At 41.8% G+C, this 21,404-nt stretch overlaps 3 protein-coding genes across 7 annotated transcripts; 2 read left to right on the plus strand and 1 right to left on the minus strand.

The window, feature by feature from the left end:
- The first annotated feature begins 178 nt into the window (after window positions 1-178).
- p3h3 (prolyl 3-hydroxylase 3) lies at window positions 179-7,152 on the plus strand. The gene is made up of 16 exons (XM_051406042.1): window positions 179-608; window positions 1,647-1,831; window positions 1,928-2,086; window positions 2,739-2,931; window positions 3,028-3,159; window positions 3,299-3,441; window positions 3,598-3,687; window positions 3,766-3,818; window positions 3,901-3,980; window positions 4,065-4,192; window positions 4,277-4,372; window positions 4,527-4,677; window positions 4,848-4,965; window positions 5,513-5,588; window positions 5,687-5,827; window positions 6,653-7,152. Exons 1-16 carry the CDS (start codon window positions 314-316, stop codon window positions 6,815-6,817), a joined length of 2,205 nt encoding a protein of 734 aa, XP_051262002.1. The 5' UTR covers window positions 179-313; the 3' UTR covers window positions 6,818-7,152.
- A 3,512-nt stretch (window positions 7,153-10,664) lies between these two features.
- Window positions 10,665-17,675, plus strand: gnb3a (guanine nucleotide binding protein (G protein), beta polypeptide 3a). 4 transcript variants are annotated; one of them, XM_051406152.1, is made up of 9 exons: window positions 10,665-10,881; window positions 13,845-13,965; window positions 14,174-14,319; window positions 14,611-14,674; window positions 15,308-15,470; window positions 15,609-15,675; window positions 15,767-15,968; window positions 16,043-16,259; window positions 16,446-17,675. In XM_051406152.1, exons 2-9 carry the CDS (start codon window positions 13,909-13,911, stop codon window positions 16,550-16,552), a joined length of 1,023 nt encoding a protein of 340 aa, XP_051262112.1. In that variant the 5' UTR covers window positions 10,665-10,881; window positions 13,845-13,908; the 3' UTR covers window positions 16,553-17,675. The 4 variants fall into 4 exon arrangements, with proteins under 4 accessions (XP_051262112.1, XP_051262111.1, XP_051262114.1 ...); XM_051406151.1 differs by lacking the exon at window positions 10,665-10,881 and adding an exon at window positions 12,819-12,953; XM_051406154.1 differs by lacking the exon at window positions 10,665-10,881 and adding an exon at window positions 12,960-13,056.
- Window positions 17,676-18,223: 548 nt separating this feature from the next.
- On the minus strand, window positions 18,224-20,815 carry cdca3 (cell division cycle associated 3). Of its 2 annotated transcripts, none has more exons than XM_051406122.1 (6): window positions 20,708-20,815; window positions 19,986-20,136; window positions 19,783-19,903; window positions 18,762-19,694; window positions 18,619-18,686; window positions 18,224-18,499 (listed from the first exon to the last, which is right to left on the minus strand). In XM_051406122.1, exons 2-6 carry the CDS (start codon window positions 20,115-20,117, stop codon window positions 18,404-18,406), a joined length of 1,350 nt encoding a protein of 449 aa, XP_051262082.1. In that variant the 5' UTR covers window positions 20,118-20,136; window positions 20,708-20,815; the 3' UTR covers window positions 18,224-18,403. The 2 variants fall into 2 exon arrangements, with proteins under 2 accessions (XP_051262082.1, XP_051262083.1); XM_051406123.1 differs by having other exon boundaries at window positions 19,986-20,140; window positions 20,708-20,793.
- Between the last annotated feature and the right edge of the window lie 589 nt (window positions 20,816-21,404).

Raw genomic sequence — 21,404 nt, forward strand, 5'->3', positions numbered from 1 at the left:
CGTCCGTTGAACTCAACCAGTGGCTTCCTCTAGTGGCCGCAACGAGGTACTGCAACTCAACTCACAATAATCCGCCAAACACATCACGTCTCGCATTAATTAACCCAAAACAAGTCAATAAGTTACAGTTGGCTTGTTTTCAAAAACACGAAATTACCAGCTACACGTTAACACGGAGCAGTAGTTCATACATATTAAATAATAGCCCGTTACTTTCCTCAAACGAAGTAAAACTTTCCTCCTTAAATATTTCCATAGTCCCTCCTCCTCTTCTCCCAGCACCGTCTCCTCCACAGGGTTTGTGTCTCGGACCATGGCGCTGCACTCTGGATATTTCACTGTATACGTGGCGTTTCATTGTGTTATTGCAGCATTGATTAATTGTACTTTAGCAGCTCCGGGCAGTGGCAGCTCCAATGTGCTGTCCCTCCTGCAGCCGTATGATTTCTTGTATTACAGCGGAGTACGTGCATATTTTGGTGAGGAGTGGGCCAAGGCTGCAGAGCTGCTGGAGAAATCCGTCCTAACCAAGGAATCACTGTTTAGAGTCCGCAGGCAGTGTCATGATGACTGTGTGGCAGCAGGGAGAGAGGCTTTCAATAAACTGGGTAAGTGATTATTGATCAGATATTGTGAGTGTAGTGATTGGGGTGGGTTTTTTTCTGTTTTTTTTTTACATGGAGTCAGTGTGGTGTGCCAAATGTGTCGTTATGGTCTTATTCAATTGTTATTTGTTAGTAATACCTCAATCTGTGTGATTAATGAATGACTTAAATGCACATTTGAATGACACAACAGCTCACAGTCAGTAATGTGTTTAATGTAATACTTTCTTTAGCTGGCTACTCTGTGTCTGTGGCCCCTTTTACATGAAGTCATGTTTACTTGTGACCCCATATTTTATGGCTTTAGCACAGCTGTTCAACCATTTTTTCCCCCCTTCTCAAGATTGTTTTTCAGAAGTTTTAGAGGTCTAAGGTCAGAGGTGAAAGTAACCAGTGTTATAAATTAAAAGGGAAAACATGAATGAAAACAGAAATACTGTATTTTCTTTTTTAATCCCTTAAATCTTTCATCATATGACCCTTTGGCTGGTCTCGACTCCAATTTGGGAGCCACTGACCTATGCGATGGATACGTTTATTAAAGTGTTAATGAATTCATAAAAATACATTACAGCATTATTGCATTAAGTTATCACATTTTGGTTTTATTGTTGTCTTAATGGCTAATTTAACTCCTGATCAAAGGGCAACAGTTTAAAATTGGCCTTTGAACTAACGCTGGCACATTCACAGTGATTGTGATCAATGTGCATTGTGCCAAAACTAAATAAATAAGCTGTTTTCCCTTACATTTTACTAGCATTAGGCCTGGCAGATAATAATAAATAAATAATAATAATACAAACTGTTAGAAAAAACTTCTGGATCAGAGGTAATTACTGGTGAGACACTAAATTACTATGAAGTGCATTACAAAATCAAAAGGGAGTAGCAGAGCATAAATAAGAATGGGCCGCTTGCTTTATAAATCATAGTTTCCTAACCTATGTGTCCATTAAACTCTCATTATTATATCTTTTGTATGAATGATGAACCAGTTGACAGTGACGAACAATGATCCATGTTTGTCTGTATTGTTAGACTCTGAACAGGGGAGCATGTGGGACCTCCGGGCCTTGGATTGGGTTCAGAAAAAGGCTGAATGTTTGAGGTTCTGTATCGGACGCTCTGTCACACCTGCAGGACAGCTCCCCGTCTCCACCGACATAGAGTATGAATTCGGCAGCCGCAACCCGTACAACTTTCTGCAGGTCACGTACTACAAGGTAACATAACTGTTAATTTCTCATCACATTTTAGACTTACTGTATTGCAATCCTGAAAAAAAAAACATTTCCCACTCTCCTCTTCCCGCACATCAGTTGGAAAAGTTGCATAAGGCAGCATCGGCAGCTCATACCTACTTTGTGGCCAATCCCAGCCACCTGGAGATGAGGAACAACATTGAGAAGTACAGACGCATGGAAGGAGTGACCGAGGAGGACTTCCAGGACAGAGAGCTTGAGAATGAGAAACACTGGGTGAGGAGGGAGGGTTTAAAGTCTTCTTGAAGAAATAGGGGGGAATGGAGTAGGTGAATTGAATCATATAGTGTTATGTCCATAAACTGCACTGGTTTGCCTGTTCATGTAACAAATAATGCTAAAGGGAAGACAGAGTATATAATTCCACCTTTACATAGACACACCACTTGTTTACTACTGTTTAGGAAAGGGTTTAATATTTTAATTCATCACTTCCAATGACATTAGAATGTATGTCATATTATTGGGGCAAACAGGGCTGATCTATGGAGTCAGCATCAATAGGAGGGAGGGGACAGTGTTTTTCGTTGCAGGGAATGTTTTGGAGATGTGAGTGTGGAAAGAAAGCTATGGCCCTAGGGAATAAATTCCTCTCTCACATCTTCACTTTCTCTTATCCTGTGTCATGTAATCCAAACCTGGTTTTACTTCCTGAAGACCTTTGACTGAGCAACTTATTTTGTCTATTCAGACACGCTTGTTATAACACGATTACGCTTGTTTGAAATAGGTTTAAACTGCCCGTGTAATTGCATTCACTCACAAGTTTGTACTTTTATTTTATTATAACAAAAGCCATTCTAGCTGCATCTTCTTCTTGATTATATCTTCTTTTTTTCTTCCTCTTTTCACTCACCATCAAACCCAGATGCTGTATGATTCTGCACTTCAGTATGAAGCCTCCTCGGACTGGGTCCAGGCAGCAGAGAAATGGAAAGCATGTGTGAATGAAACACTGCGGCAGACAGACGAGTGCAGGGTGCAGTGTGAGGTGGCCTCCCAGAGGCTGCCTGAGGACAGGGGAGTGGACAGTGTTGATGGCGTGTACGAGAAAGCTGCAGGTAAATAACAACAACAACAACAACAACAACAAAACTTTAGCGTGACAAAAAGGGAACAGACATTAGTCGTCAACACTACATTTCTTTTCTGTCTAGCTCTTTCCCTCTCACTGCTCTCGTGCCGACAGTCCTGTGTGACTCAGATAGCCACAAGACCTGGAAGGATTTCTGCTCAGGAGGACTTCCTGCCCTCACAGCTGGAACATCTGCATATTGCACAGTTTAAAGGTCAGACTGAAGATTATTCACATCATCATTCAATGTTATGATACACTGTATTTGTGTCTTCCTCTGAATTTTCTCTACCTCATTAGTTTTGAACATTCAAGTGCCATTTATTCTTATTTTGCTCCCTGCTTCCCCACAGCTGGTGATATCAGTGGAGCAGTTCAGACTCTTCGCTCTCTTCTCCTGTTTTACCCCTCCGATAAGGACTCCTTAAACAACCTGCAGCTCTACTATGAGACACTAGGAGGAGACACAGAGTCACAGGACACACAGCCTGCTCAGGTACTATTCATGAACATTACATTAACATCACCACTATGGTGGAAGCTCCTTTTATTTTTTTTCTGAATCATTTCAGACATGCAAACTTAAAATTTCTGTTTTGATTTCTTACTTTTGTCCATGCTGACTACATGTTTGTGCGTATTTGTCACACAGGAGGTAGTCACATACATCAGTCACTCTTTAGAGGAGAAGAAGCTACTGTATTTTGGTATGGAGAACCTTGACTTCAGTTTCATCGACCCAGTAAGTACTGAGGCAAATATATGCTCTTTTGATCCACAATGTTATAGCCACAACATTTAATGATGGCTTTCCATTCAGGATCTTTGGACTCCAGAAGATGTCGTACCTGAATCACTGAGGGATATCTGGAGGTGAGAAATCCATTCGGTGTGAAGGGCTTTCGTAAAAAGTTAATGTGAAGTGAACTCAGTATTGTTTGTGTTTCACTTTCAGAGCTGAAAAGGAGAAAATGAATGAGAAAATGAAAGCAGGAGATCAGCTGGAGGACGTGGATGACAGTGGATTTTTTGCAGGTCAGATCAGTTCACCCTCTTGTTTCAGTCTGTAAGAAGTTACCAGTTACCTCTCTCATCCTTTCTTATTTGTCGTCTGTCCAGGTGGTTCAGTCCCTCAGGTGGGTGTGACCATCACCATGGACGACGAAGTTCTGAACGGGACCAATCGCGTAGTACTCGACGGCGTTATGACTGAGAAGGAGTGTGGCAGAATACTGCAGCTGGCAACAGTACGTTCAGATTGTTACAGAGTCAGGCCTTCTCAGATGAAAGCAACAACACTCTCACCTACCGTTTCATCTCATCTCTGATAGGCTGCAGCATCTGCCGGAGATGGTTACCGGGGACGACGGTCTCCGCACACACCTCATGAGACGTTCGAGGGCCTGACTGTCCTCAGGGCTGTAAAGGTGGGCGGACAGGAGATAACTGAAGCAGATATATGACGTGTTTTTGTGTCTGTGCTCGAAATTATTAAACTAAATGTGAATTAATTGAAGAACCAAGCATATATTCTGTGCTTGAAGCTGGTATTTTCGAACATAATTAGAAATTCTTTCACAGTTGGCTCAGGAAGGCCTGGTGAACCAATCAGATGCCCGGCTGTTACATGAGCTGGGCGAGAGAGCGAGAGTCCTGCTGCACTCATACTTCAGGAGCCCCTCGGGACTCTTCATCTCTTTCACACACCTGGTCTGCCGCAGTGCTATTGCAGGTGACACCAACATCATCCATATTGCTCTCGGGGGAGATCATTATTACTTGCTGTACAGACTGACTTCATGAAACTACTACTACAGGGTTTCACAGAGTTCTGACTTTTATTCTGTGAACTTGAATGTGTTCTTATGGGAAGTCAATTTGTTTGATTTGCTCTACCCTTAGGTGACCAGGAGGGCAGGCTGGACCTGTCTCACCCTGTCCATGTTGACAACTGTCTCCTTGAGCCGGAGACAAAGCAGTGCTGGAGGGAACCACCAGCATTTATACACAGAGACCTCAGGTACACAACAATAATCAGTAAGAGAAAGAGCAGGGAGAACGAAGCAGCCAAAAAGAGAACTTGTATTAGTAATGCTATGTAAAACTATATCAAGGTCCAGTGTATCACATTTAGTAGTATCTGTTGGCAGAAAATAAAATAATTAAATATGTTTTCATTCGAGTATAATCACCTGAAGATAAGAATTGTTATGTCTTGTTACCTTAGAATGAGCCTTTTGTTTCTACAGATGCAACATTTCGCCTTCTATGGAGTCCACCATGTTAAATCGCCATGTTTTCTGGCACTAGATAGCTATTTGTGTTTTTTATACACTTTGTGATCACCATAGTTTCTCCTTTGTGTTTGGAGGATGAAGCAAGGGATTTGTGATCTGCAGCTACACAGCTAGATGGCACTAAATCCTACACACTGGACCTCTAAGATCAAGCCTAAAAAAATATTTTTTTGTTTGAAGAAGTATTGAGAATTAAAATCCACAGCTGAACTGGCATAGACCTTAATGGTTGTTGGTTTATGGCTGAATGGCCTGTTTTTTCTCTCACAGTGCCATTCTCTACCTGAATGACAACTTTGATGGTGGGCAGTTGTTCTTCACCAACAGGGATGCCAAGACAGTAACAGTAAGTTACTTTTCAACCTTAGGTCACTTAATTTAGTGATTTTTAAACCTGCTTTGTTGGACCTGGTGACTTTTTTCCCTCCTTCTCCGCATCCCCAGGCTCGAGTAAAACCCAGCTGCGGTCGACTGGTGGGTTTCTCCTCAGGTCCAGTAAATCCACATGGTGTTACTGCAGTGACCAGTGGCCGGCGGTGTGCCCTGGCTCTCTGGTTCACAAAGGAAAAGCTCTACAGGGACATGGTGAGCATTATGACGTCAGCAGACAGCACTGTCATCCTCCTCAGGTCGAGCCTGTCTCCTGTAGTCATGTGGTTGTTGATGTCGTGACACTGGTGTTGGGTAACAAGACCAGCTGGAGTGTAATGCAAATCTCATGGTTGTTTTCATGTTTTGGCATTCACAATGCCTGCTCTGTGATCGTACCATAGCAGTTTCCTTTAGGTTTATCCTACACCTATTTGTAAAAATAAAAAAAGAATAATTCAGCAGCCATATCATTTTTAGTGGCTGTTTATTAGTAGTTTCAGTAGCGTACTCAGTTCAGTGCTGGCTGATGTTTAGCATCATGCAGACATAACACAACACAGACTGTAAATTTTAAAGGAGGGAAAAAACACATTCTTCCCTAAAATGAAAAGTTTCAAAGTTTGAAAGTTGAAAGCAATAAAACTCAGTTCAGTAGTTTTTCGACCACAGCCTTTGTGGTCTTGTAGGACCTGTAGCTTATTGTGACTAATTTCACTTAAGTATATGTAAATAAGACTGACTGAGTCAGTTTGCTGTCTTTATTAGTCTTCTTTACTTGTGCTACCATTTCCATACATTTTAAAATTCACCAAAATCTTACAGTTGTTCAGCAAACACTACATATTCACACTTTAATAAAGGAGAACCACCTTGTGCTGGAAGAGCCTTCTCTAAATATAATTTACCAAGTGAAAATAACAAATAACAAAGTACGAGGATTTAAATTAAGATTACTCTTAACAGGAATAGATGTAATCAGTCACTATCAAACCTCTGGAAACCAGCATTTTATCTGTCATACGTGTTTCTGTCTTCCAGGAGCGAGAGGAGGCAGAGGCCATGTGGGCTGCAGACGGACAGAGTGTGGTGAAAAAGGACGAGGAGGAGAAAGAGGGCACCGCCGGCCGGAACGCTCGGAGCCAAGCACCGAAGGAGAGGAGCAGAGGGAGAGGCAGAGTGACGGGTGGCAGAGATGAGCTGTGAGAGCAAGAACAAACCTGACAGACTGAACCACCCAAACTGGAACACTTTGGTGCACCAGTCCAGTAACAGGACCCATAACATCCCATATCAGGACCATTACACCAACCATCTCTTGTTTTCAGTTTTAAACCACACATTCACTCCTCATCTGCCTTTTTATGTAAAGCTGCTTGCATGTTTGTATATACTGTATTTGTACTGTATATGATGAAGGTAAGTAAGGGAAACACTTCCCTCGTGTCAATCTGTACTTTTGTTTTAGCAGCTTTACTGACGGAAATCACTACTTTTAAAAAAATGAAGAGATTAAAAGAATAAATTCTTTACCAATGTCACATCAGTACTCAATGCCATATCCTCACAAGTGAGGGACAATATGAATATTAGAGACAGAGGACAAAAAGGGGCCGAAAAGTTAAAGCAAGGCTGTGTAATCTATTAAGTGATTCCATCACACCCTCTGTGGCTGCCTGCTGTTTAGAAATAAAAATAAACAGGGGCTAAATACTTTTATCAGTCTGTTCCTGTCTGAAGAATAGAAGCATGTAATAAGGTATGCGATTAGACAGCAACACTTAAACTGTAAAAGTGGTTACATTAGCATAGTACATCAGAAACTACAGTTTGAGGCAGTAAGAGGGAACAGAGAGAGAGAGGTGCACAGGGGGAAAAAAGGATAGAAATAGAGAGATTACTGTTAATCCCTCATAAATGAGTGCATTTGTTTATGAAGCTTAAAAAATCTCCCATTTAGAATATGGAATAGTAATCCAGCGTGAGATCATTTAATCATTCACGTCCAGCGGAGTGACAGTCGACCACCCACTTCTGTCTTATCCTTCCCATTACAACCAGTGCCTCCTTTCAGCTCCCTCCTCTGCGTTCGTCTAGTGCATTAGGTACAGACTCAAGCACTGTTTATGGCCCATATTAACACTCTCACTCCCCCCTGTGTTATAATCCCCTGCCGCTGCAGAATTGGGTCGGCAGGCCTGTTTAATGGAGCCTTGGTTTTAACCTCTTCCCTCCCTCATGCGCTGAAACCAGGCAGTACCCTAAAAGTCTGCATTAATCTTCTCTTAAGTAGGTGTTATGTCTATATAATGCATCTTCAATATCCTCACACTAAGCACCCTGGGCGTCTACTGCTCCAGTTACACACTTGGCAGAAAAGGCATGACACTTTTGGCTGTATGATGTCATCTTTCCATATTTTATATGATTAGCAGAAATTATGTAAGGCCTAACAGCGTATTTATAAAACTGAAATCACAGCTTCCTGTCATCATTACAACTGAGTGCTGTGTGCAGTGAGTAGTTGACTTGATCACTCACCCCTTATGTTGCACTTCCACGCATTATTTATCCTATTTGCGGCCCAAACAACTTATCGGGTGTCTGCTGATGGTAGCTGACCTTTCTGTGTGAGGCTTTACATCACTTTTAGGTGTAATCGTAACATGAGATTCAATAGGAGGATCAAAACTCATGAATTCATCCTACATTCATGTCACAATAGTTGTTTGTGACTGACTGATATGTCATTTAATCCGATCACCCCACCCCACTCCACCTACTTACCCCATTTATTCAAAACAAGGTTAAAGGTTCAGTGACCCTTGTTGGGTTTTATAGACTTAAATAAATCTACTCTCCAAACAATAGAACTGGTACAAACTTCATATTTAGAAGTTTAAAAATGGCAGAAAAACAAAAGCAATGCTAGTCATAATCCAAGCTACAAATAGTAAAATAAAAGATTTTGGATAATGCAAGATCAAAACATCATTGGTCTAGCCCAAAATAACTCTCTCTCTCTCTCTCTCTCTCTCTCTCTCTCTCTCTCTCTCTCTCTCACTCTGTCTCTGTCTCTATCCTGGCCAGTGCCTGCTAGCAAATCCTCTTTTTCTTGTTTTTGGTTTTCTCTCAGTTTTACGCTCCATCTCACAGCCCACAGTGCACCAACTCCATTTCTCCAAATCCAGGGTCAGCTCAGCCAGCTCAGTCAGCCGGCTTCTGTCGTCACCGTGCTTGAGTGAGCAAAGGTCAACACTTTTAAACTACAGAACTGAGTTTATCCACACTGAATCACAGAAAAAAAACAGGAAGTAGGCAACACACACACACACACACACACACACACACACACACACACACACACACACACACACACACACACACACACAGCTCAAGCCTTTTGTACTGTGCGTGTGTGAGTCCACGCTGACAAGAGTCACAATGATGCTGTTTCATCATCCGAATCTTTTGCCCTAAGGGTTTGCATAAAAAGTAATAATGTGATACTTGATCCTTTTAGGGAACTTTACTTTTGCCCCTTCTACAGGGAGGTCAAAGTTCACAATCAGCCACAGCAGCATCCCCGGCACTAGTGAGAATTCAGACCGTATTTCATCTCATTTAAATGTGTTTTCTACATCATCTGTCTACTGTCACTTGAAAAGTAGAGGCACAATTAGCTTGAGCATACCTAAGAACAGCACATATCAGCAAAATGCTAAATAATACATGTGTTACAGTACTTTTTAGTACCACTGGATGGGCACGTTTATTAACACTACAGATATATTCATAGCTTGTTTCACCATGTTTGTTGTTACGACCGGCTCAAAGTCACACATTAAAGGACACCATACTAGGTACGATGCAAAGGAATAACAGTTATTTACAACAAGAAAAAAGAAGGGCAACACAAACAAAGACTGGGATCTTGTGCAAGGGAGTTGAGAGAGTGAGGGCGGAGAAAGGATCCACTTATATAGGCCGCACCCACAGCTTCATTCACAGCAAACTACAGTATATATTCTTAACACGATGCAGATTACACGATCAGCAAACATAGGTGCCAACTCCTGACTGTCAAAGGATCAACATGAAAACTTTAAGGAGAAACAGACGGACACCGCCTTTGATAAAGCAGCTGGGATTCCATGAAAGGCAAAGCAACTTTTTCAGTATCATACTCATAGCCACCTGCAGCCGATTCAAAGGGCTTTATCCCAGGCCTTTTGGGTTGAAATGTGGTCACCAGACTCTTTGGCCTGAAAGTGCTATCTCATGATAGTTCAGTGCAAGCTGTGCTGTTTCATAACCAATACAGGTGATTTACTTTGTTAGGTAATATGCAGCAGCAGTAAGGGGCACGCTCTCTAACAGATAACAGCGGAAATTAAAAGACAAACTAACTTCGTTCCAAAGGAGTATTTAGGCCAAACACAGAGACCCTTTGGTGTGACATTAGGTCAACAATGAGGAAAGAAAAAAAAGAGATGAAATGGGAGTTTGTTTTTTTTTTTACACAAGAGGACAGAGACTGGAGAGCAATAGACAGTAATAGTATACGTGTCCTGTATACTGTAAGTACATGTTCACGCCTGGTGGGACTGTTTGCATATAAGAATGACCCAGAAAAACCTCTCCTGGATCCTGAAGTTGCTCTCTACATCACCACTGTACCCTGTCTGATCTCTGCTCTGCCATTCTGCCCATAAACTTTCTAATATTAGCTTCACCTCGGGTTTACAAAACACAAACCCTCCTGCCAGTCATAGATCTTCTAAAGACTATCTCAGCACCATAAAAAGCCATGTTCCCAAGTCCTCTATTTATCTTCTTTCCCCTCCCCTCCATGGTTTCCATCTCTTAGTTTTTGATTCGGATTCACCCCAGCTCATGTCTTGTGACCCCATAACCAAGCTCTGCACCTTGTTTGGTCTCCCCCTCTGTCTCCTCGCCCTTTCTGTCTCGTTTACCCCCACCGCACACCACTCCCACCCCCACCTCCACCCCTCTTTCTGTCCATCCCAGGGTTTATCCCCTCATCACTGATCTCCCTTCATCCCTCCAATCCTCATCTGTTCCTCATAGGAGCAGTGGAGAGAGTGAGTGACGGAGGAATATCCCACTGTGTGTGATACCAAAAGTGAATGAGCGGGAGAAAGTGTGGCAACAGGCGGGCTGAACTTATGACAACGACCAGAGGGAGACCGCTGGAGGAAGACTGATTAAAGATCTGCCCAAACACCTTGAGAGGAGTCTCCTAATTGGTGAGTGGATGGTCATATGTTGCTGCTTACATATTTTGTTCTTGGTAGTTGTGAAGTTGCGCCATGCTGCTCAGATGATGGATCAGATTCAAAGGGTCAGATAAAAATTGGGTTCAGAGCTGAAAAGATATTTAGCACCTTTAATTATTTGGCAAAATCCTGAAGTTTGAAGGAATTATTTATTTATTTCCAAATTAAAAAGTTGCTGATTTTTTAAATGCAGCACACTTACGATATCGTGTACTTATGATCTTACGGTATGTAAGACGTATGTAAAACGAATCCAATTTGATATCAAATATGGAGATGCCATTGAAAATTATATTGACACACGTATGCAGCTTGTCTTTTATCTTGTGTTTATAGCACACACACAACAGAGGGATTTACAATGGATACAAAGCTGGTTTTATCATGTGGATTGGTAATCTGACAAAAAAAATTCCTTTTGTTGTCAGATTTATAATACTGCCAGACATAATCTGCACAATAAGAATATGTTTAATTGTTTATGGGGATGTATCATGTATGGTGTCAAATTTAGATTCAAAGTGGTCATATTTTAGTTTGAACACACATCTAAGAAGAGAAAAAAGGGCATGCTACTTTAGACTAGGTTCGTGCCATATGGACAGAGTCCTCCATTAGAGTATATGTAATTTTATATTGATATATGTGATACTAGAGGAATCTCCATTGAGGAAGTGATGATGAGGGAAAATAACAAGATAGGTATGTCTGCTTTTGGCTAATCCTGTGGCTTAATACCTGACCAAAAAAAGGTACATGATCACACTGATTGCAGGAATCACATAAAAATCCAATATCACCATTAATCAGTCCTGGTTACTTATTTACAACATTGCCCACAACAGCCTAATATATTCAGAGATACTAAACGGTTACACTAATGTATTTCATTTCACGTTATATATCGTCAACTCTAGCACAGACGCAGTATGTTAGTTTAGTGTTTATAAGGAGCTACAACACAATAGGTATATAGTCATTGTAAACAAATAAACAAGAGCCATATTATAAGGTCACATTTTTGCAAGTTGGACCACGAATGTAAGACTTGTTGTATCTGGTCAGGAGCTCTGAGCTGAGATACAGATCCAAACTGTAGACAGTCACCGGTCAGACTCAAGTTCACAGGCCCAGTCCCACTGAAAACACTTTTCACAGGCTACCATTCTCACAACTATATCTATCCTGTTCCACCTCTTCCATCTGCCCCCTCCCTCATTCTCATCCCACTATCCCCCCTCCACCCTCCCCTCCGATCCCTCTCTCCATCTCTTATCCAGATGCAAAGAGCAGTCAGTAATCGGATGAGAGCAGATTTGATTCAAAAGGCTTCCCTTAAAATCTCAGCCAGTAGGATTTAAAACTCACTCTCCTGCCTCGCCTCTTACCCTCCCCCCTCCAACCCCTCCCTTCCTCCCCTCCCTCCCTCCCTCTGCCCCCTCTTCTCTCTGGCTGTGTTAATGCACTTCACCATCCAGCAACCCCTAGCAGTCATTTAATCACATGGAACAATGGCAGGGTCCCAGGAACAGAATGGCAAAAGGGTAATAGCGTGACTAAAACACTCAAGCATTCATTACAACACTGATTATCAAAGCAATTTCCCATCTGGAACAAAGGCCTAAAATCCCCTGTTACCAACTTCAGGAGCAATGTAGTCATCAGCAGTTTAATGCAGGACACCCATACTGTTGCCACTGAGGTGTTTGAAGCACCGCATTACTATAAAGGCCATAAATCAGCACTCTAACTTCATTTTAACACATTTCAGAGCATCTTCCATTCACTCTAAGCATTATAGATAAAGGAGAGAGCCCAGTGATAAACAATTAAAGCAAATCTCTTTCTTTTACAGAGTCACTCCCTCCTTCACTCCCTTCCTCTCCTTTTCACTTCAAACAAATTAGAGGCAAATCCACTTGGTCATGTGTTTTGACAGGGACACACTCATTCAAATACAAAAAGAGAGAGAGAGAGAGAGATTGCTGCAGGCACACATACAATAAGATCAACGCAAGAATTCCTTCCTATCAGTTCTCAAGGTAAGATAAAGGAAATAGCCACATGACAATTGGTTCTTCACAAGGAAGAAAAGTCGTAATATCTGCACGCGTACAGTAGACGGAGGAGGGTGTTGTTGTTGAGGTTGGTTACATTGTGCTGCTGTACTATGAAGTTAGTGTCATGTGTCGTGTGTCTTTGAACTACTCTGTAACATCAGTTCGAGATCGTGACTCTGCCTTTTCACTTGTGCCTTGATTACATTTGTCACACTGTGTGAGTTTGTCCATTAGGTGATTGGGTTACTGCTAAACATTGCTCATTTAATCACAACATTACCAAATTCAATAGCCATCAACATTAGGTGAGAGCTTACTGGAGTGTTAAATGGCACAAACCACCTGTCATTGTTGTGAATTTGTTGGGAAGTGAGAGGTGACTGGCTGAGAGCTGATACACTGATGACATTATTACAGGACATACTGGTTTGTGTGTACATTTAGGGTGAGGATGTGTGCTCTCAAGAAGTGTCACGTCTTAACAAATAATGTTAATGTCATGCTTGAATATTCATACAGTCAATGTGTGTTTATGTGTGTGTCTGTGTGTGTGTGTGTGTGTGTGTGTGTGTGTGTGTGTGTTTTTGTGTGCGCGCGCACACATGTACGTGAATGCCTGCATAGGTGTGTTCTGTGGGTTTTTTGTGTGAGCTCCTGCGTGTTTATGAAACTTTGCAAAGTAGACGAGGGCCAGTTTGACTTGCAAAATAGCACTTACTTGGAGCTAGGGTGGATTTAAAAAAAATCTTCAGGTAAGTGCAGGTAAAATTCCAGGAGGAAGTATCTGTACAGGGAACTTGTACAGGAATTATGACTCAATTGTGTCTTGATAACTAAATTCTGTTTTTGTTGCCTTATTCTTCTTCATTTCAGGATTATCAGCTTTCCTGCCACCTCTTCTCGTCTCCATTGGTGACAGTGCCTAACAACCATCGCCATGGGTGAAATGGAGCAAATGCGAAAGGAGGCAGACAGTCTCAAAGACCAGATCACTGTCAGTAGGCCCATCTCTACCATCTTTAATTAACTCAGTGTGGCTGTCTGCAGTAGTTATCATTGACATTATGAGCTTGCCTTTTACTATGACCTAAAGACATACCTTACATCTTCTTCCCCAAGAAATATCTGTATATTATTCATAACCACAACCTGGATCAATACTGGCGGTAACATAACTACTTGTGTTTGTGTTTGCTCCCCAGGCAGCTCGTAAGGCGGTGCAGGACACCACACTGCAAGAGGCAGTAGCCGGGATCACCGTGGTGGGTCGTGTCCAGTTGAAGACCAGGAAAACACTAAGGGGTCACCTTGCCAAGATCTACGCTATGCACTGGGGCACTGATACGAAGTAAATACACAGCTTATTTTACACAAATTGAAAGAGCACCTGCTGTTTTATTTTAGAGCCAAGATGTGATAGGTTTCTATTAAATTTAGCTCAAAATTGGAGCGAGGAGAGCCAATAACGGCAAGTGGGAATTCTGACTGGTAAATTAGATTTGGAAAGTACAGTTTACTTTTAACTGGATGAATTAATAGAAACATGGCTTGTACCTGATGTTCATTTTGCAGCTAACACAGCAGCAGCAATCCTTTCTCTGTCTCATATTTTTAATCACTATAATTTTTACACCACCAGGCTGTGTGTCAGTGCCTCACAAGATGGAAAACTCATAGTGTGGGACAGCATTACCACCAACAAGGTAGGAAAGAGCAAAGGAGAGATTCATCATAATTACAGTAATGGTAGCTGAGGGCAAATGTACACCATACGAAGCCATAAATAAGCTTTTCCAGATGAAATTGAGCACTAAAGGAGGCCAAACCTTTGCAGTGTACATCCATCCTCAAACACACAAACTACACATGCAACCTCACTTCTTAAAGGCCCTGAAAACTTGGTTTAATCTTAAGAATTTCTCTAAAATATTAAATACTAATGACCAAGTAAGCAACAACCAAAATGTTATTAAGTATTATTAATAGTTATTAATAGTAATCTGCTTCTTGAGGACCGTGTGGTTTTTTGATTGACAAAATGTGACCAAATGACCCATCAACTGTCTTCAGATTCAAATGTTTCTAAATCCTGGTTTCTGCACGGAAGTACGTGACATTAGGCTACCTTTTTCTGACTGAGTCCCGCCCAGACAGTGAAAAAAAGGAAAAACAAAAATCTCCAGTGTTATATAACCAAACTGTTTCTGGCAGAAAATAGTGTGTTCATGTTGGACCCCATCTCTTAAACTAAGAAGCTGGTTCAGAAATTCCTTTAAGTCCATTTGATTTTAGTGGTGAAAGACAAGAAACTCACCTCATCTTCTCTGTGTCTACAGGTGAATGCCATCCCTCTCAAGTCATCGTGGGTGATGACTTGTGCCTATGCACCTTCGGGGAACCTAGTGGCTTGTGGTGGTCTGGACAACATGTGCTCCATCTACAACCTCAAGGGCAAGGACGGGAATGTCAAGGTCATGCGTGAGCTGGCGGCACACACAGGTAGGACAACACAGCTTGGAAATTAAATCTCTTGCAGCCACCGGGGTTCTTAAGTTGTACTTGATTGAGTTGGATTTCCTTTATTACACTTACACTGTGTCTTGAGGTTCCTCATATGGTATTTCTTTGGTTGCCCAGGTTACCTGTCCTGCTGTCGTTTCCTCAGTGACACTGAGATCATCACCAGCTCTGGAGACTGCACTTGGTGAGAATATAGTATGATTAACTGAATTAAAAACTATGTTGCAATTTACCTCTCTGTAGTTAAAACTTGTCTTTGGTCCTTGTCCTTGCAGCGTACTATGGGACATTGAGACAGGGACCCAAAAGACCGTCTTTGCCGGACACCAGGGAGACTGCATGTCCCTGGCCGTGTCCCCAGACTTCAAGTTTTTCATCTCAGGGGCGTGTGACTTCACAGCCAAGCTTTGGGACATCAGGGAGGCCGAATGCAGACAGACCTTTGGAGGCCATGAGAGTGATATCAATGCAATTGGGGTGAGGATCACTTCGGTATCAGAGGTCTGACTTATAGTGCTCAAATGAGTTTCTAAACACTTCTTCTTCTACAGTTCTTTCCCAATGGTAACGCAGTGATAACAGGGTCGGACGATGCCACCTGCAAGCTGTACGACCTGCGAGCCGACCAGGAGCTCATCACCTACCAGGACTCTGGCATCATGTGCGGGGTGACCTCCTTGGCCCCCTCCCTGTCTGGACGCCTGTTACTGGCTGGATATGATGACTTCAACGTCAACATCTGGGACGCACTTAAATCTGAGAGAGTGGGTGAGTACAGGTGGAAAATAGAGACGACAAAGTGAATTTAGCAATTGATTTTAAAACATAAAACCTCCAGCATTTAACACCCGTTATGGGATGGAGTGTTCTGCATCTGAGTAATATCAATGGCATTTTTTTTTAGTGGTACTTTGCTCAGCTCACATCATGTATTTCTTCTGTGATGTGGTCCAGGAGTGCTGGCTGGTCACGACAACAGAGTGAGCTGTATCGGGGTGTCCTCAGACGGCATGGCATGTTGCACAGGATCCTGGGACAGCTTCCTCAAGATATGGAACTGAGGCTGTTCCTCACCAGCAAGCAGAAAGAGAGCAGTTAACACCTGCCTGGGAGAAAGTGAAGAAGATAAAACAAACAAATTGGAGTTTCAGGGAGGGATGAGGGACGAGCAGCCGCATAGGGTGAGAAGAGGGTATTTTAATTGTGCCAAGTCCTATCTAATGTTGGAGAGGGGTTGTAATGTGAAGATTTTGTCCTCTCTCTGTCACATCGCGCTCTCACCTTTCTTCTCACGTTATGGGGGAATTTGGGGTGGGACAAGGGGTTGGGGGGTCTCAGAAAAGATCATTCCTCATAATAGTTTGTTATATTGCGGTTCAAATCGATAACATATGCACATTTATTGCAGCAATTCAGAGATCACCCAACGAGAACAGTTGCCAAAATGGAAATGGTAGCACACTGGATGAGATAGAATTGAATATGTGTCAAGTTACAGCCTGTGTAGGTTCACACTAGCTATACTAATATGCTGTGTTTTATATCAAAGCATAAGTTATCTTATATGAATAATCTGAGCATTTGCGTTTTTTGTTTCAGACTGTTGTTTGTTTTTAGTTTTTGGTAGATTCCCTAGATGCTTACATTTACTTTCTTTTCATTTTCTAACTTTATTTAAAATTGAGTTATAGTTTGCAGATGTCTACATTAGTGTTTGAGTTGTTTTGTATGTGATTGATGGACAATATTTACCAGGATTTGGGGTCTCATCATTTGGCCTAACCCCCCTGCCGGTAGCTAGACCTGAAAAGTGCTTTGGGTAAACTGTTGAACTGACAGATGGGATAATAAAATGGTTCACTAAGCACTTACAAAAAAAAAAAAAAATGACCCATTTGTCTCAGGACAGGAGGACTTTTGTATGAGTGTTATATGGATGATAACGTCTATTGTGTGCATATGAGCAATACATCTGAATCTGTATATGACTGCTTACCTTTTCCTCTGCGTTGTACAAGATAAACTTGAAGGACAGTTTGTGTACATACAGAAAAAAAAAATTCTCTAAGTTCTGAGTAGAATTTGGACTGCCTCTTTTCCAACACTGGATACACACAATGTGCAAAATAAAGCAATACTACCTTTCTTAAAGACTGTCTAATAAACATGGGATTCTGCATTAAACAGGTCTTTAGTGTTAATTTCTGACATGCTGACTTATGTTATAATTTTGTTTACATGTCCATAAATAAATCCCACAGGATACAGAGTGAGGCATAAATTATGGCGCTGTTGAAGCACTATTTTTAAGTGTGAGGGTTTACAAGTTAAATTTATTTAAATGTTTGGATAAAAGCATACCCATGCGGTGTCTATGGATAAACTTTAAATGTAAATGGGGTTTTTGGTTTTTTTAGGCTCCCTCTAGTGTTCATTACATAAACTTCACTACACAGTTAATTTAAAATGGGGAAGATGTATAAACAAGATTGCCAAAACCAGGAATGGTGCAATTGAAATGGCAGTTGCATGACATTAACAAATAGTTAGTGTTGAAGCTTTTATTCTGTTTGTACAGAAATAAACACTAGACATTTTACAATTTAGGTGTTGGAGAAAATTAAGTTATAAAAAAGGGTTTCGTAAAAAAAAAAAAAAAAAAAAGAAAGAAAAAGCACAACATAAACTATAGCAAAACCAGTATAAATCAAAACAATGGTTTAAAGCTGAAGTACGTGTGCAAATAATTTTTATTTATATTTACAAGGACAAAACAGATAGAAAAATGCACAAAGTGGGAGTTAAGCAATATTCACAGGACAAAAATCATTTTAAGAAAGACATACACATAAAAGATTTTTTGGGGGTAGATTTAAAAAGTGGCAGGATCCTGTACACGTCGCTGCAGTGAATCATCTATTCTCCTTATCCAAAGACACTGCCAGCACTCTGCGGTCCATCTGTCCAACAAGCCTCTGCTTGTCTGGGGTGGACACCTTCGGCTTCATCTGGAAAGTGGGGAGGACACGTCACTTCAGCCGTTGATTGTGGACAACAGAATTACTCATCAAGATTCAGTGAATAAGAAGAACAGGCATCACTAGCACCAAGTGCTTGTATACGGTACCTGAGGACGTTGGTCCCTGGGCGAGTTGGTCTCCTTAAGGATCTGCAGCGGGGAGCGGCCTTCGGTACCTTGAAGAGAAAGGAAACGTCAAGCAACAACATCTCGTTACCATAGACAACGAGAACCACAAGCTTTCTACACACCTTTCTGCTTCCGTTTTCCAGACTGTCCTTTGTTTTCCTTGGTCACGTTCTTCACAGCCACGCGGACAGCAAGAGGAGAGGAGCCTCCTTTTCCACCGCGCACCTGGACTCCTCTAGCTCGTGGCCCAGTGGCGCCAAAACCTTTTCCCAACCACTGCGGCTTAAACACCACCTGACTGGGGCTCTTTGGGTCAAAGGTGGGGCAACGGATGCCGGTGGAGAGCTGTGGCTGAGCCGGGCTTGGTACAGTCGGTGGCTTTGATGGAGCAAGAGCAGAAGAGTCTTTAACGAGCTCTTTTGTTTCCTCAGAAGATGGCATTTGCTCCGCTTTCTCTGACTGTGCAGGAGACACCTGAGTTAGGGAAGCATCTGTATCAGTAGGTAGGGAAAGCTCAGTAGGGGTCTCAGGTTCAACTGTGATAGAAGGAACAGCATAAGAATGATCCACACCATCCCTGATTGGCTCCACTTCCACACTAGGCACTGGGGATGAAGTACTGTCACGGTGCACCTCAGCAAATATCTGGGCTGAGGTTGCTCCCTCATGGCAAGTTATCAGGCTCATGCTCAGCCTCTTGTGAAGAGGAGACTCTTTCGCCTCCTCAGCCTCCTCCAGGCTAATGTCAGCCTCAGTTTCTATCTCCACCTCTACTTGGGGCTCCTCGAGAAGCACAAAGGGGCTCGAGTTTCCCGCGTTTCGGAGAGGGGGCAGCACAGGGGTGGCCAGAAGGTTAGCATGCTCAGCCAGGGAGCCAAAGTTGCGCGAGGGCTGAGGAGTCAGGAGGGGCTCAGTGGAAGCCAGCTCTTCTCTCTGAAAGACCTCCTCCTCCTCTAGGGCATCACTGAAGCGTTTCTGAGGGACTTCAGGGGCTTTGCCTTCAGTCTCATTGTGAAAAATCATGCCCAGGCGGCGAGCAAAGACCCCAACTGTCGCTGTAGGATAAAATGGAAGATCATGTCACAGGGTATTTTGCAGTTGAGAAAAGGCAAAGCTGAAAGTTATTCTTTATCAAATTATTACCTCTCATGACTTCTCTGACAGGGGTACGGGAAACACCGACACTGGGTGAGCGGGGATCAGTGAATGCCAGTGGACACTCACTTTTCACCTCAGCTACAGATTTAGGCACAAGCCCACCAACCTAGAAAATTAATATATGGCATGGTTTAAACATCCTCCTGCCACACACTGTATGTCTGGTAATAAGTAACCAGGAAACCTACCTGAATGGGTGTACGGTCAATTTCTGCTGAAGGAGAGCGTGGATCTATCAGGTGACCGACTCGGCTGTTTTTAATGGCCGGTTCTGGTTTTACTGGTGCAGACACAACCATCTTGCTCTCACTGGATCCCATGACGCTTGTTTAATGTGAACTGGCTCACAGGGGAATAAAAACAGAATACAGTTTTCTACCAGAGCAACATAATAAAAAAGCAACACAAAACATACAGAACATATAGTAACCAAAAAAAACATTTATAATACATTATTAGTAAGGAATACAGATAAAAATACTATAGATGTTGAGTTACTATGACTCAGTGCTAAACAGTAAAGCAAATAGAAGTTAAAACAAAACACTGGAGACACATTTGTGGCTTTTTTTAAAATCTGTATATTATGATACAAAAAGTAGCACTAAAATTAATTGAACCTTTTAACTTTAAGTAACGTACCTTGATTTGAAGTGTTTACATACTTGCATCAGTCTATGTAACGATTAAAAACATTAACAGTTGAGCTTTGAAATTAAAACTGGTTCACAAATACAGTAAGCTAGCTTAGCTAAGGTCAGTTAGCTTGAAGTTCCCCCATTTCATTCATAAAAATCATGTGATGTAACGTTGCGATAGTAACCATAGATCGTAGTGAGTTTGATCTTGAGTTCAGACTATTTCAGCACCAAACTGAGGGGTGTAGTTTTAAATATATGCTCTCTCTTACCTCAAACAAGACGAAGACAGTCGCTAAGGCGTGCAGCTCACTCTTTTCACTCACTCCACAATAAACAAGGGGAAGCACACGACTTTTAAATGATTTAAATGGCGGGGCTGCGCGTATGTTATTTTTGAATGAACCAATCAGCGTCCGAGTCCTCTGCATTTACTCGGCGCTGATTGGCTGTGAGCCCGCGGCGTTCTAGAACAGGGCGTGGCGTCGCTGCTGATAACACATTTGAAAGTTGAAATAAACGCGAGCTTTGTTTATCGTGACTGTGGAGAAAAATGAAATGTTAACGTTTGAGGCAATGCCGAAATATGGCCCTCCTCGATCAAACTGCCTGAAGACAATGTCAGATTTAATAAAGGGACAGTTTTTATGAACAAAACACAAAAAAACATCATGAATTTCTACTTCATTTTTTAATATTAATGCAATTTTTACTTTTTAACAGATGTATGGAGGCTGGAGTGTCCCACCCCTTCTGCACTGTTCAGTTATAATCACGATATACGTTCAAAAGCTAATATAAATTGATTAATTACATTAGCCTAAAATGTATGCATTCATAAAGTAGAAGTAAAAAGTAATCAAAATCTTAATAATTAATAATTCTACTAAAATATTTTTTATTTTAATGTTTTACTTTTTGTAAATCTATTTATTTATCTATGTGTCTGTCATATTTTATCTCACAATT

This window comes from Dicentrarchus labrax, unplaced genomic scaffold, assembly GCF_905237075.1.
Source record: "Dicentrarchus labrax unplaced genomic scaffold, dlabrax2021, whole genome shotgun sequence".
Taxonomy (NCBI): Eukaryota; Metazoa; Chordata; class Actinopteri; family Moronidae; genus Dicentrarchus; species Dicentrarchus labrax.